Below are 15,555 nucleotides of genomic sequence, written 5' to 3'. Positions count from 1 at the left end.
CAGAAAGTGGTGTGACAACTAAACCAAGCGTTTCAAATGGCTGAAACTCATAAGATTCAATGGTGCGATCATTTTCCAGCTCTGTGGCATCAAAAAAAAGGGTTTGCCTTGCAACTTCCACATTCCAAAGCTCATAAATCCGCTCTTTCAGTTCAAGAATAGTTCCAGAAGATGACATTTCAATCTCAGGTTTCAGCTCACCTCCGGTGATTCTGAAGCGCACCATGGTACTGATGACAAACCAGAAAAAAATAAAAAATAAAAAATTGCAGGACAGTATTGTTGCAAATAGTTTCTTTATATTTTTATTTTTATTCTCTTTTTACTAGTTTATAAGTTAAGGCTTTGTTTAGGTAAATATATATACATAAAACTATAGCTGGAAGGAAGGATGGTAATGAATGACATGATTGGTTCACTCTAATTACGTTTTACTGATGGGAATAGGATTTTCATTTTCTGTCTTTTTGTTGTGAATTTGGGATGGATTGATGTGCAAAGTTAGAAGGTGTCTAAATCAGTATATATATACGTGAATTGAAGCATGTACTGCTGGAGTATAACCAATCTCATTTTTGCATGTAAAATCTGAAAGTAACAAGTACATGATGATTCTAATTTTATTAAGCACAAAAAAAAAAAAAATGATGATTCGTATTTTATTATTATCACTACTTTTTTGATGGACCTTAACTAGCTAGCTAAAAGGTCATGATATTTGTGAGCCCACCCTTGTAGTTCGAGTGGGTGATTATATATGTCAGACGTACACATCATATACTATATATCTTCCATTCAAATTCAAATTATTGTTGCTCGCGAAAAGTGAATTGAGTTCATTTTTGAGCTTTTGCTAATTTGCCTTTAAAAAAATAAAAAAAATAAAAAAAAAAAAAGAAGTTAAAAACACACACACAAACTCATGATTCAAAAACGTGATTTAATCATATATATATATATATAGGGTTTTATGCATTTAAATTTTGAAGGTATTTTGGTAAAATAATAATAGTTTTAATTTTACTAATAATTTTAATCATTAACTTCTTCTCTTTCAATTTTATTAATATATATATATATATATATATAGCGTCTATTCCAAATTTTAGCAATATTAATGTGGCTGCATTTTATTTAAGCAATTTGCTCTGTTTGTTTCGGTGACAATTTTTTTTAGAAAATAAGTTGTTTTTCAAAATGTATTTTCTATCAAATTATCTCATTTTCCTATAATTGGTAATAACCTTAAATGAGTAAAAAAAAAATCCTTTAACTTCCCTTATTTAACTTTCTATAAGATAGAATTGTTTTTCAAAAAAATTAGTAGAAAATAATCTCTAAAAAGAAGTCATATTTTTTTAGTTAACTAAAATAGTTTTCATTTGACTCATTTTTTTTATGCTACAAAATACAAAAAAATATGAAAACTATCTTTACATAATATTTTTCATCGAAACAGACAAAGCACAATCTCATTTAACATAATTATAAAAAAGAAATAAAAAAGAAATCTCATTTGACCTAATTCATAATCCACGTTCTCCTATTTTTGATTTCTCAAATACATTCGCCCACCCAGTTTGAATAGCAGCACCTCCTTAGTAGGAACATGGCTTCTTTTGGATCGAATGATGCAGAAGGGGCTGGTGCAAATCTTCCTCTTCCTCTTCAATTGGAGTTGGTCAGTTAAAGTTCATAGAGTAAAGTTTCATATATGTTACTCCGACAGTGGCCTTTGGAGTAATCTAGAGTGGCTATATATATATATATATATATGCACTCCATCAGTGGATGCATGTCTAGCAATGCAGAAAACCACTCTCTTCTTTTCTTTTTTTTGGGATAAACAGCAATTTCATCCAACCAAAAACTAGAGAATAATCTGCCTTACAAGCATCAGCTATGACTCAAGGAAAATTGCAATTATTGGAAACAAAAAGACCTACTAAGCCTAACTACATGCTTTGAAGACACAAGCAGCAATATTATTACAATTGCTAACAATTTTAAAAAGCCTGAATGTTACTAATTAGTCTAGAAATAGACCAATCAGCATGGGATTCATCCAAGATTTCTGATTAGAGGATCAAAACAGGGCTTCACGTCTCCAATTCAATGATAAATTAAGCTGCCATGCTATTTGCTATTAGCAAGTTGAATAGCCCAAAGAGTGGCAGACTGGCAGTAGCTTCTGCTTGCAAAGGGGAGCAAATATAGATCTTGGAAAACCTGGAGAACCTCACTTTTATTGATCATTTCTAGTCACCGCAGCCAAAGCAGTAAGGTTTTCAGACACTGCAGTCTCTACATTCTGTTTAATCCAGCTTGGTGCAGGTGGATACTAGGCAAGCAATTCTGGATTTGAATTGACTGAATTTCTCATTTGCCAAGGCCAATGTATACTCCACTACCCTTTTCTCTATGTGGCCAATGGTTCTCGTGGCCACTGTTGTGTAATATCTGATTTCTCAAGCACCGAGTCCGGATGCATCCAGTGTGAATACCATTTTCTGTCACTTACATCATCCATACTTTAGGTTTTTTTAATTGTTTTTTATTATTATTTTAATGGATTTAAGTAATACGGATATAAGAAAAATTTAACGGATATCTTAAAAGCATTGATTTAGAAAATATTTTTAAAAACTATATATTTATGAAAAAAGAAAAAAGCTTACTAACTTTTATGAGAACTTCTTATATTTCCTATGAAAGTAGTATCAAACTTTCTTAAATTTGTCAATTAATAAATATCCTAAGAGTACATGTTAACAATACCCTATAACGATTACAATATTGTAACACAACATTTTATCAAAATTTTTAAAAAGAAATCAACCCAACTCTAATCACTACCTTATGTGATGCTATTATTCATGTGAGAAAATGAAAGGGCACAAACAATGGGTGAGCTCTTCCGTGTTCGGAGGGGGGCATGGCCCCCTTAACTTTTCAAAAACTCATCCTCCCTTATATTTTTGGTAAAAAAAATAAGATATAAATTTAAATAATGACCCTCAAATAACTCATTAATTTAAATTATATTTAATGTATTTTATGAAAATAAGAAATTTAATTTATATATTATTAATGCATTGAATCTTTCTTTAATTACTGATACTCTTATACCATAATAGCATATCCTAGATATATAATAGTACATCTTTTTAATAAAAACATTAAATGTTTATTTAAAAAAAATTAGAGATATGGACATTTTTTTACTTTAGAATAAACAATAAATGTTTTTTTTTTTTTTAGAAACAATAAATGTTGATATCATGGTTAGGGTTTAAAAAAAAAAAAATTATAGAGGAAGAATGCTACAAATTTTATTAAGAAAAGTTAGGAAGATAAGCTACAAATACAACACTAAGGTGTGGAGGAACAACTTCTATCCACACTGAGATACCACTAATATGTCTAGCAAAGTTATAAGCAACCGAATTTCTTTGTCTCTTAGTTAGTAGTTAAAAATCTTTTAGTTTTTAGTATGTTATATATATACTTTGTTATAGGTAAGAAAATAACATTTGAAATCATGTTACAGACATACTTTGTGTGCTTACAGTTTATTCTTTGAATTCAATTTATAAATCTTGGCCCCTTGAATATATATATATATATATATATATTGATACTCAGAGGGGAGGGGGGGAATCTAGCAATTCAATGAATGATCCCAGTCCCCAAAAAAAAAAAAAAAAAAAAGATCCCAGGTTTGAACCAATAGATTAGCCGTAGTGCTTGGTATGATTAACCAAAAAAGATCCCTTCATTGTTTGATTAGTTATCTCCCCAATATTTAGGTTTCGAAATTTTGATGAGTTTGGTTTTTTGGACGTTAATCACTTGCTTTGGTATGAGTTTTGCTGTATTTTGGTACCTTGGTGCGTTTTGATTGGATTCCAAAGTCGTTAAGTTCAACCCTAAACAAATCTGATTTGTCTATTATGAGAATCTTGTTTTCTTGTTCCATCTAATTTTGTTTGGGTTTCAAACCATGATTTTTTTTAGGATGAAACTTTTTGGGGTTTTTCTTTGTATTTTATCCCCGGTCTTGCGCTGCTGTGTCTGTTCTTCTGATAGGATTTATTTAGTTAGTATTTCAAGTTCTTACATGAATAAATTATATATTATGTGTGCATTAAGATCTTTGGTGATATTAACCATCAGAGTGACATACTTATTTGTTACGTCCCTTAAAGCTTTTGGATTGTCAAGCTTCTATAGCTTTAGAAGAAAATGTCACCATTAAAGCCTAATTCTCACACGCTCAACCTCTTTATTTTAGAAAAAAAAAGATACAATATCTGTTAAAAAGTATATTTAAAAAAAAGTATATGTATGATCTAATCATTAGACTGGACACAATTGGACCCAAACCCGTTAATTTGACCGAACTTGATGGAAAAAGATGGGTATGGATCGGAGATTTTTGGACCCACCAAAAAAGAGTCGGCCTGCAGATTAGCCTGGTTGATCGGTTTATGGGTGTGTAAAATACTGTGGACCTTGCTCATCAAATGCCAAAGCCCATTTCCCAAATTAATTTCCTTTTGGGCCCCTCTCAATTGACAGGTACAAAACGAACGTACTGATCTCAATTCTCAAATGATGTGAGGTTCTGGGTATAGACTGTCACTATAATAGTGTCCATAGACACGCACAGATGAGTCTCAGTGATGAAATGAAGAAGCATTGCAGCAAAGTGATTAATCTGGTGAGGACTATTCAACACTTCACCTAGACTCACAGACTCAGCTGCCCTTTACTCTACACACATTAAGTTCGGACAAATTAACGGGTTTGGGTCCAATTGTGTCCAGTCTAATGATTATATCATACATGTACTTTTTTTTAAAAAAAATATATCTGTATCTTTTTTTCTAAGATAAAGAGGTTGAGGGTGTGAGAAATAAAACGATTTATGCATTCTTCTTACTAATAGATCGTGATTTAATAAGTAGGTTTCTCAATGCCTCAATGGTATTATTAGGATGCTATGTGGAGATGAAATTAGATGGAACAAGGGACCAAAATGCAGCAAAACCCATACCAAAGCAAGTGATTAACGTCCAAAACACCAAACCCATCAAAATTTCGAAACGTAAATATTGGGGAGATAACTAATCAAACAATGAGGGGTTAATCGGAACAAACCGCAGTATTTGGGTGCGTGGGCGCCGGCTCAGAACGAAGCCACGGCGGCTCCGGCGGAGAGGAGGAGCTCCGTTGGTCAGAGGAGAGGAGGCGTTGGTGCTGGTGCTGGTGCTGTTTTCTCCAGGTTAGGGCTTCTGAACACGTTCTATTTGGTTGTTTTGGTTTTATGTGAGCTACAATCCTGTGTGATAGAGTGTATTGAGGCCTCTTTGAATATCTGATGTGGCAGCTCCTCATTGGTAGAGTAAAACCTCACTTTTCTGCCAGCTCCGGACAGAACGTTTTCTCTTTTCAGAATTCTCCAAATTAAAAAGAAATTTGGATTTCTCTCTCTCCTGAGTTTTTTAGAGAAAAAGGATTGCTCTCTGTGCCTCTGCTACATCCAACCTCTTCACAAAGAGAGCAGTCCTAATCGAACTGAGGAAAAGAGCGTGAAAGAGATCAGAGCTCTCCTCCCCAGTGCAAGCCTTAGCTTTTCAAAATTAAAGGTAATTCAATTTCACATCTCTCTCTCTCTCTCTCTCTATATATAGAGATATATATATTAATGCTATATTTTGGTGACGAATTGTACTTTAAAAATGAAAGGGTCGGCCTGATTTTGCTGTGGATTCAAAAATCGTACTTGGGTATTGAGCATTTACATGTAAGAATACAATTTCTTCCTTGCATTTGTTTGATTTGTGCTCTATTGATAGCATGCCTTAGCTACATACATCACTGCATGCAATGAGACATGGACTTAAAAAAGTTAATCTTTTGTGCAAACCCCATTGTGATAAGAAGTTTACATGTGATGTCTCTACTTGTTCTCACACTAGTTACAGGGTTTGGTCGGCTGATTATGCTGTGGATTCCAAAAAAAAAAAAATCTTAAAATCCCACTTGGGTATTGGGCATCTACATTTAAGATAGAATCCTTCCTTGTCACTGCATTTCCAATTATCTTGAATTGGTCTAGTAAGTTCATCTGTAACCAATGCAATGAGATATGGACTTAAAATTTAGTCTTTTTTGCAAACCCATTGTGATAAGAAATTCACATGTGATGCCTCCACTTGTTCTCACACTAGTTGGCTGATTGTGCTGTGGATTCAAAAAATCTTAAAATTCCACTTGGGTATTGTGCATTTACATTTAAGAAAATTAAACTCCTTTCTTGCATCTGTTTGATCTGTGCTCTATTGTTAGGATGCCTTAGCTAAATACATTACTGCATTTTCACTTATCTTGAATTGATCTAGTAAGTTCATTTGTAAGACTGTAACCAATGCAAAGAGATATGGACTTAATAGTTGATCCTTTATGCAAATCTATCATGACAAGAAACTCACGTGTGTAAGGGGTGAATGCCCCTGGATTACCCGGCAATTGGTTCTGGTAGGGGGTCAAGAGGAGAGTCCAAAGGGCTCTTATTGGAAATTCATGTCGTTATACATATCCTTAATTGGCTTAATATACTTTAGGGGAACTCCCTTTTTCTTCTAAAATCCAATAGCTAACCTTTGTAGGTCATATGGGGTTTTAGGGGCAACCATTAGAAATCTGGGTTTAATTTGAAACTGGTTAATATTATGGGGGATTGATGTAATTTTTCCCTGTACTTTCTGTTTTTGTTCATTGTGCAGTGTGCTTTGGGTGCCGCTCAAGCTTTTAGAGGCTTTTTTCTGAGTTGGTTGATGGTGAAGAATGTCGAGAATCAGAGACAGGACTGAGGATCTGAAGGATGCTGTGCGACAGACTGCTCTTTCTTTAGGATATAATGAGGTTAGTTTATAATTAGTATTCATTTTGTCTCTAATTATGTTTATGATGTGTTCCGTCCGATGGAAATATTTGGCATGATGGAGTTCTGGGAAAAGGGGTTTGGTTATAAAGTTTGTTTAAATCTACAAGTTGTAATTTTCTTTTGGTTTTTCTGTATTCTCTAGAATTTGTTGCTTTGCTATTTTTCATGTTTATTAATTAGAAACCAGTCAAAATCTACTTGTGTCTTTATGTATTGTGAAATCATATATCTTGATAAGTGACTTTGCTTTTGCATATAATACATAATATTGCTACCTTGATAAATTAATAAACTATGTTTTTTTTGTACCTCCCTTTATCTGAATGAGGTATTGTTGCTTTTGGCAGTCGAAATTGGCAGCTGTTTTGGCATCTTTCATTATTCATAAACCTCGGCAAAGGTCAGCTTTCACCAAAGCTGCACTGAAGACGGTATATTCGCTATTGTCTGAGTATTTAACTTTTCTGTTCCCCTTTACTTTGATTATGGGAATTGGTTCACTAGAAATTTGATACAGATGGAGGGATTCTGGGTTTTTCTTCTTCTTTCTTTCTTTCTTTCTGATGGAAAGGGTGCATTTGAACATCTACATATAGTTTCTTGTTAACTCTTCTTCTTTCATCTATAAGCTTGAAAGCATCGAAGCTTTGGAGCAGTTTATGTTGAAACATCGAAAGGATTATGTGGATCATCATCGCACCACTGAACAGGAGAGAGATAGCATTGAACATGAAGTATGTTCTCAAACTTATTCTCAGAAGCCTTTGTTTAAGACATTTTAATATCTTCATCAACATAATAAAGATATGGAAAATTACTCTATTACCTAAAGTATCTTTAACAATAGAATCATAAGCTTTTGTTTTTGTGATGAAGCTTAACATGTTTTTGTCCTGCATGGATGATTAGAGATTACATGTCTCAGGCATTCAATGTGGCTTTGTAAGTCTGTTATATGGATATGTAAGAAATATTGTAGTTCCTTCCAGGTTGGCCCTGTTTTAAGTTTTGGAGCAAGTGCTTAATTGCCTAGTTATACTTGTTTCCATTCTCCAGAACAGAGTAACTTTATACAATATATATTATATCTCTCTTTTTATTAGGTAAATCCCCTTTTACATTCTTGAGAGATGAAGCTGAATAGTTATTATTAGACTTCACTTACATTTTCTAATTAATTCTTTGCAGGTTAGTACTTTCATTAAAGCATGCCAAGAACAAATTGATATTTTAAAAAACAGCATAAACAATGAAGAAGCAAACTCCAAGGGGTGGCTTGGTGTAAAGGCAGATGCTACTAATGCTGATACTATAGCACACAAACATGGTGTGGTATGATTCTTTTCTAATTTTTACGAAAACTATTTATCTTTTATTGGATGTATGCTGGGTTTGGGCAGCATATTCGTTTTAAAAAGTCTGGTCATACCTGCTCTGGAAATGGCCAGTTAGTATATTTTAACCACTTTGTGAGGCTTGATTCATGTTTTCATTTATGCCTTTGTCTATCTCAATTGGCTTATCTGCTCTGATATGGAAACCCTACTTCTAACTGCCTGATGTGGTGATCATAGGACCACTTGTCTTGTTTTCATTATTTCATGAGGTTAACCTTGCCTCATCTGAATTTATTGGGTGGCAGATTTTTTTCCACAGTTGTCTGGAATTTTTGAATACTGATTGGTAATGTTTTTTGCCCAACATGATTATTAGATTAATCTACTTTTATTCTACTTTCTTGAACTGCAGGTTTTGATATTAAGTGAGAGGCTTCATTCGGTCACAACACAATTTGATCAGCTAAGAGCCATACGCTTCCAAGATGCCATTAATAAAGCAATGCCTAGAAGAAAACTTCAGCGCAAGGCCAATTCCAATTCTGTAGATACCTCTAAATCAAGTACATCAGAGCTCAAGGAGCCTGATGAATTTCAACCTGATCGTCTAAGAGTCCAACAGCAGCTTTTGGATGATGAAACACGTGCCCTTCAGGTAACCAAATTAGTGGCTCTCTGATGACATTTGTTTAATACTCCTATTCTCGTGTTTCTTTTCTTATTCTTCTAGGCTTTGAGGTTGTCCTAAAGTTAAAGCTTTTTTCGGGTGCTCATTATGCAGGTAGAGTTGACTAGTCTTTTGGATGCAGTTCAAGAAACTGAAACTAAGATGGTGGAAATGTCAGCATTGAATCACCTCATGTCCACCCATGTTCTGCAACAAGCCCAACAGATAGAAGTTCTGTATGATCAGGTGAGATATTTTATCTGTTTTCCATATTTCTTCTTGTTTATATGTTCAGCAACAGTTCATAATGTTATCTCTGGCTTTGTACAAGTACCACTAGTATCTGTGTGAAAATGATTGAAATGGTGCGTCTCTTCAGTTAGAATTTGTTCAGATGGTAACTCCAGTTTATGTTATCATATAGTATTTGTGGGTGGGCTTCAACATTGCTTTAAATTGAGGAAACATTTGCCCTCTGCATTCAATTCCAGAGCTGCAGTGCTTCTATGGGTGAAGGCTGCCGGTCTTGTTGACCTGTTAGCCTGATCTGTTGTAGTTGGTAATGGTCAAAAACATCATGAAGGACCCCCTTTTCTTTTTATATCACATGCTAATCTTCTCTTATGATGATTGGAAAATGAAAGGCCCTATTGTCTGTAGTACCTGATTTAAAAATTTTAGAGACTAAGGATATGCAAAATCATTCCAATCAGTTCTACCATGGAACTTTTTTTATCAGAAAAGAGAAAAAAAAAAGAAGGCAAAGGTACCTATCAAAAAAAAAGAAGGCGGTTTTTTTTTTTTTTTTTGGGGGGGGGGGGGGGGGGGAGGAAGGCTACAATTTTTTTTTTTTTTTTTAATTTTTGTTTTTGCTTCTTGCTGATTTTTAGTTTGTTGATTCTAATTTATTACAATAAATGTCATGTTGGAAATTGTTTTGGGAATTTTCTGGTTGCTAGGAAGTTTATGTTTGTGTTTCTAATCAAATCCTTCATGACTCACGAGCCTTCTTAATCATTATAAATTCCTTTAAAACTTTTCCTAATCACCTATGTTGTCTTTGTTTGAAGAACCTGCTAAGAACTTAGAAATTGAAGTGTATGATGTTGATCAATATAAAATGCAAACTTAGACTATATACTCATCTAATATAATTTCATACTGTTAGGTTAATACTCAAATGAGCAAAACCTTCCAAAACTTCAACCATCTGTATGATGAATATTTGATTGGTGAATCTTTGGAATTAATTTATGAGGAATTGATATTTTGATTTTGAAATTCTTACAAACAAACTTGAATCATGAATTCTAGTTTTAATGAGAAATTGTTAGTTTGGTTTTGAGATGCTCAAAAATGAATTTATTGTTTTCTTTATCAGTGGGATTAAGCTACATGTCAAATAAGTATTTATGCATAATCATGTTCTATTGTTATACTTCTAAGTATTTTAAGTTTTGATATAAATGTTAGTTTGAGAATTTTCTGTGTGCAGGGAAGTTTATATTTTATGAGATGCATATATGTTGGAGGAGGAGAGAATCATGATGAAAGATACAAGTGTCTTAACCGGAGAACAAAAAGCTTTTTATGAACAATTCCAAGAGGAAATCATGGCAAGACGATGTTCACGTAATTAATGGGTTTGATTGCATTTTGGATGTAGCTTAGGCCTTTATGTATTTTGTAATGTTAGGAAAAGGTTGGCACATTTAGGTGATACTTTGGTAGTGGCTTATGATAGGCCTTTATGTATTTTGGTAGTAACTTATGAGAGGCTTTCATGTATTTTAGTAGTGGCTTATGTCACTTGACTTTAATCTTAAACTAGATGTACGTATAAACCTTTAAATTTATCGTTCATCTTGTTTGTGTTGTGACTTGTGCATGTGTGCTTGTGGGTATAACGATTGCTTATGGCACTAAAAGCATGTATTCGTTATGTTTCTTTCATCTATAGTAATAAGAAGATGAGAGAAAGGATAGGATATCATTGTTTGGTTGATGTGAATTGGAGTGGAGGAATGGAAAAGAGAGGGCTTAATTTCCTCTTGTTCTGCTTTGATCTTTTTGTTTACTTTAGCATAAAAGAACTTAGTATTCTTGTCACCTCTTTCAACCAATCTTGATGCCTAGTCTGCATTATCTCAAATTTGAATGTCATGTGGAAAACTTTCTTATTTTGCATATCTGTTCAAGTTAGGATGAGCAGTGGGCAATCATTGGAGCTTGTGCTGTAGCAAAATGGTTCACCTTAACGTCTTAATTAGCTTTAATCCACTATTTAGATGCAGTTGCTCTATCATGACGATTGAGAAATTTTTTTTAGTCAAAAGATAAATTTGTATATAAATAATTTCAGGTTAAAACAAAATATTTGTCGAGGGGAAAATTTTGCCTCTATCTAAGATGTTCGGAAGCCAATCCGAAACTCGACTATGGACTCTTGAGATGGTACCCAAAGGCTTTCGGTGTGATGATAAAGTCTATCCAAGCAAGCAACAAAGACTGCACATGACAAAACAGCAACAAGAGCCCAATGAAAAAACACGTTACGTTACTTAAGTACATTAATGGTCCTAGTTTGATAATTCAAATCAGTCCTCTAGTGGTACGGTATTATCTCCAGTGGTAGGGTAATTTCAGGTTATTAAGTGTGTTTACATGGTAAAATCATATTTTTTTCCTTATTATTATTATTAAGTCAACATAAAGGAAAACTTCCATAATTTCCAAAACATTATGGCTTTCATCATAATAATACTAAACAAAGATTAAAGGCTTCATAGTTACAAATAAAAGAGGAATAAAAGGATGGAATGAAGGGAGAGAAAGATCCCCAACTCAGTGCAGCAAGTATTAAACTAAGATTTTGATGAGTGTGTGTTCATAAGGCATGAATGAGACTATATGGGCTGTTTTGAGTATGTGGGATGAGATTAACTCTGAGCTTAAGGCTTTTTGTGAGTAGTGGGTTGTTTATGAGTAGTGGGAGGCATTTATGAGCTATAATTGTGTAAAGGAGAGGAAAAAATGTCTGAGGTTGGATGAATGTGGGCTGAAAGGGATGAGTAGTGAACTTAAAGAGAGCTAAAATACAAGTAAAATGGCAAATAAATCAAGAGTTTTAGAGGAGTAGCTGCTGTGTTTGTGGGCTGAGATGCTTATGCTTTTATAATGGAGTTTAGAGGAGCATTGGTTAACATGAGTCCAAAAAAACGTAGGGTTAATCAGAGGTGGAGAACCATGGTTAATCTTCCTGGGATTTTTTGGTTAGAAGTAGAGGATTTTCTTTATGGGTTGCTTTGCTTCTTTGGGTAATGATGGGATTTTGCATTAAATGTTAGGATTTTTGGGGCTGAGCTTAATTAATGTGATTGGTGCGTGTATCAAGAGCAAATCCTAAAGCTACAACTGAGATTTAGATCCCCAAAAAGTAAGATTCAACACCCCAAGCTAGGTGTCAAGTTCTAAGCCTACTTTAGGGAGTTCTGCTGGAGGTTCCTTTATGCCCTCCAAACCACATGTTCCCAATTTTTTCCCCTTTAGGATTCATGGGCTTGGCTTATGAATCATGTCTTGAACGTTTGTAACATTTATACCATCAATTTGCTAGAATTTGAATAATTTGGTTTCAACTCCCTTTCCTCTAGAGGTGCAGTCTTGAAAAAGATGATGGAGTCCCATTACCCTTTAGACTTCAGCTGATGTTACAAGCCTCGGGTACTGTTCACGTCAGGTAGAGAGTGACCAAAAGTCGATGGAACAGCCTTTAGTTCATTCTTAAGGACCTGGTTCTCTTGTTGTACTTCGATCAAGGATGAACAAGGGCTGTTTTGCCTACTTTCAGTCCTCTGCCTCTTGCTGGGATCTCTTAAATTGGGCTTGTTCACTTGGGCTAGTTCCTTTGGGTCGAGTTGTGTGCATCCTACGAAATCAACAACACATGTTGCCATGGGTTTTCCTTCCTTATGGACTTTTATTAATAAATATTCTTTGGGTTTTCATAGATACTTGCAATTGTAATATCTAAAACAATATGACAAGTTTTCAAAATACCTCTGAAAATAACTTTTACTATGATGGATTCCGTTAATTAACGTTCATGGCTTCTAATAGTCGCATCATAATTTAAATGATAAGTTTGTGGGATCGAGTACTTTCCATGAGCGTTGAAGATATATTTTATGGATGTTGTGATGCAAGTGATGACCATGTGTTTTATGGGTTATAATGTGAGAACATATTCTTCAAAATAACTCCCTATGAGCTTTTATAAAACAATTGTCATGGTTTTTTGCCATAATAATACTTAAGCAATAATTATGCCATGATACTTTTCTCTTTGCCAAGTGTTAATAATCTCGGGTTTTTTTGATAAAATAGTGCCAATGGAGATTGGGCTTTTGATATTGCCAATGAAGATTAGGCTTTTGAATTTGCCAATGAGAATTGGGCTTTGATATTGCCAATAAAAATTGGGCTTCTTTTTTTTTTTTTTGAGAAACTCAAATGTTGTGTTTGAACTTTGAAATTGGTGTTTCTGTATTGATTACTGTGTATGGTAAATTATATAAGATTTGTTTTTATATAGACTCTGTTTAGTTGGATTAATTAGCTATTTTTGTCCCATCAAATATATATATATATATATCTATTTTTGTAATGTTGATTGTTGATGGAGATTTTGCTACTTGCTAGTTTAGATGAATATGCGAGTTTGTATTCAACTAAACTAAAAATACATACTTAAAATAAATAAAATGAAAATTTATACATGCCTTTTTTATTTTATTAAATACGAATTTACAGTACCATCATTCTTTCTAAATATTACTTTTTTTTGAAGGATGTACTGTACAGGTGTACACCGCTTGTGAACATTCACTACAGTAAAACTAAAAATTTAGCTATTTGGCATTATAAAAAGTTACTTTATCTATTTTATCTATCCAATTTACAAAACATCCAGTAGAAACGAATCTATTTAACTTTTAACACAATAAAATAATATAAATATTACAATAAAATAATATATCTATTGCAATAAAATAATATATCTATTACAATAAACAACAATCACAACCACCACAACCACTACCGCTCTACCACCGACTCTTCCACCATCGCCGCCACATGATAGCAAATAATTGTCTAGTGTTAACAAGTGATATTTTAAACCCCAAATTTTACTTGCACATTTTTTTTTTTACTAAAACAATTTCTCAATCATCTGATAGCAAATAATCATCTAGTGTAGTAATATATTGTTAGGGTACTTTTCTTTACACATAATTTTATTTGACTACCATCTATTTATTTTCAAAATACACATATCCTATTCTATTTAAAGCCCAAGAATACTTATGCTTGATAATATTTGAAAAACTCATGATTCAAATCCATGACAGAACAATTTTATCAATAGAATTCAAATCCATAATCAAAGTCCATGGTTTAAATCCATGGTAATTTATTTATCCAAAAGCCCAATCCTCATTGGCAATATTTGAAGCTGATGACTTGCATAATTTGGCATAATTTATCACTTCTCAACTTTAAACTTTAGTCTAATTTTATTTAATTTTGTTGATTTTAGACTTCATTATTGNAAAAAAAAAAAACACATACACAACATTTGAGGTTATCACAACCAGTGTAGACCTGTACTGTACATCCTTCGAAAAAAATGTAAAACACAGTGTAGACCAGCAGTGTCAGACTTTCTTTTTTTTACCAATCCGCACATGCAGATTTCCTTGTTGCCGAGTGGCAAGTAAAAGAAACTTATTTTGTAGAAGCAAGTTAGAAACAAACTTGCCAAACTTGGAAATTGCAATAACAGAATTTAAAATACCAATTTAAGCTTAAATTCCAATTAGAAATTCCGCACCCAAATACACAGTAATACTTAATGTGACAGACTAACAGAGATTAGTCTTACCTTATCAAACTACCAGTGGTCCTTGCACAGAAATGACAATAAGTCATTGTCTTTGATATGCAAAAACAAGCCTTGAAGCCACATTTTTTTCAGTTGTGATGCTCAGCTATTTTGATAGAAGCCATTAGAGTGTATGCGTCCCACTCAAGTATTAGATAAGTCGTTAAATGTCAAGCCAGAACCTTTTAGTTTTTGCATGGTTACTTGATTGATTTTCTTTGCAATTTCTGGTGTAAGATGATTCTTCCAATCTCCAACTTGAAATTTTCTAAAAAATACACTGTTTTTTACTGCCAAGGTGTTAGCGTCAACTTGCATGGTTCCACTTTTATTTACCTTCAAACTCGATAAGTTCTCAAAACTACAAAGATTTGTAATCTTTTGAACCACGCCTTTCTCTTCTTCTAAGGAGAAGGGTAACCCTTGAACTGAGCCATTTTCTTTACCCAATATACAGAATCATTCTTCAAATCTTCGTACTTTGCAAATAATATATTTTCTGGTGATTGCAAACTTGCTGTCCAATACCCTAACACATGATCCCAATATGGTCCAAAAAGAGATAATCCCTAACAAAATAATTCAAGTGTGTCCTCCGAATGAAGATCTTCTGTGCCTATGGCCGAGGCTTCCACAACCTTAGGACTCATCTTGT

The 15,555-nt window shown here is 33.5% G+C and overlaps 1 protein-coding gene across 2 annotated transcripts; it reads left to right on the top strand.

Annotated features, from left to right (window-relative positions):
• Nucleotides 1-5,407: 5,407 nt before the first annotated feature.
• Nucleotides 5,408-9,322, top strand: LOC111990294 (syntaxin-81). 2 transcript variants are annotated; one of them, XM_065759975.1, is made up of 8 exons: nt 5,408-5,651; nt 5,752-5,809; nt 6,792-6,930; nt 7,300-7,383; nt 7,582-7,686; nt 8,141-8,284; nt 8,702-8,944; nt 9,071-9,322. In XM_065759975.1, exons 3-8 carry the CDS (start codon nt 6,853-6,855, stop codon nt 9,305-9,307), a joined length of 891 nt encoding a protein of 296 aa, XP_065616047.1. In that variant the 5' UTR covers nt 5,408-5,651; nt 5,752-5,809; nt 6,792-6,852; the 3' UTR covers nt 9,308-9,322. The 2 variants fall into 2 exon arrangements, with proteins under 2 accessions (XP_065616047.1, XP_065616046.1); XM_065759974.1 differs by lacking the exon at nt 5,752-5,809 and having other exon boundaries at nt 5,409-5,651.
• The last annotated feature ends 6,233 nt before the right edge of the window (nt 9,323-15,555 follow it).

Source organism: Quercus suber, unplaced genomic scaffold (genome assembly GCF_002906115.3).
Source record: "Quercus suber isolate HL8 unplaced genomic scaffold, Cork oak 2.0 scaffold_348, whole genome shotgun sequence".
NCBI classification, from domain to species: Eukaryota; Viridiplantae; Streptophyta; class Magnoliopsida; order Fagales; family Fagaceae; genus Quercus; species Quercus suber.
This window is presented reverse-complemented; position numbering and strand designations above follow the sequence as displayed.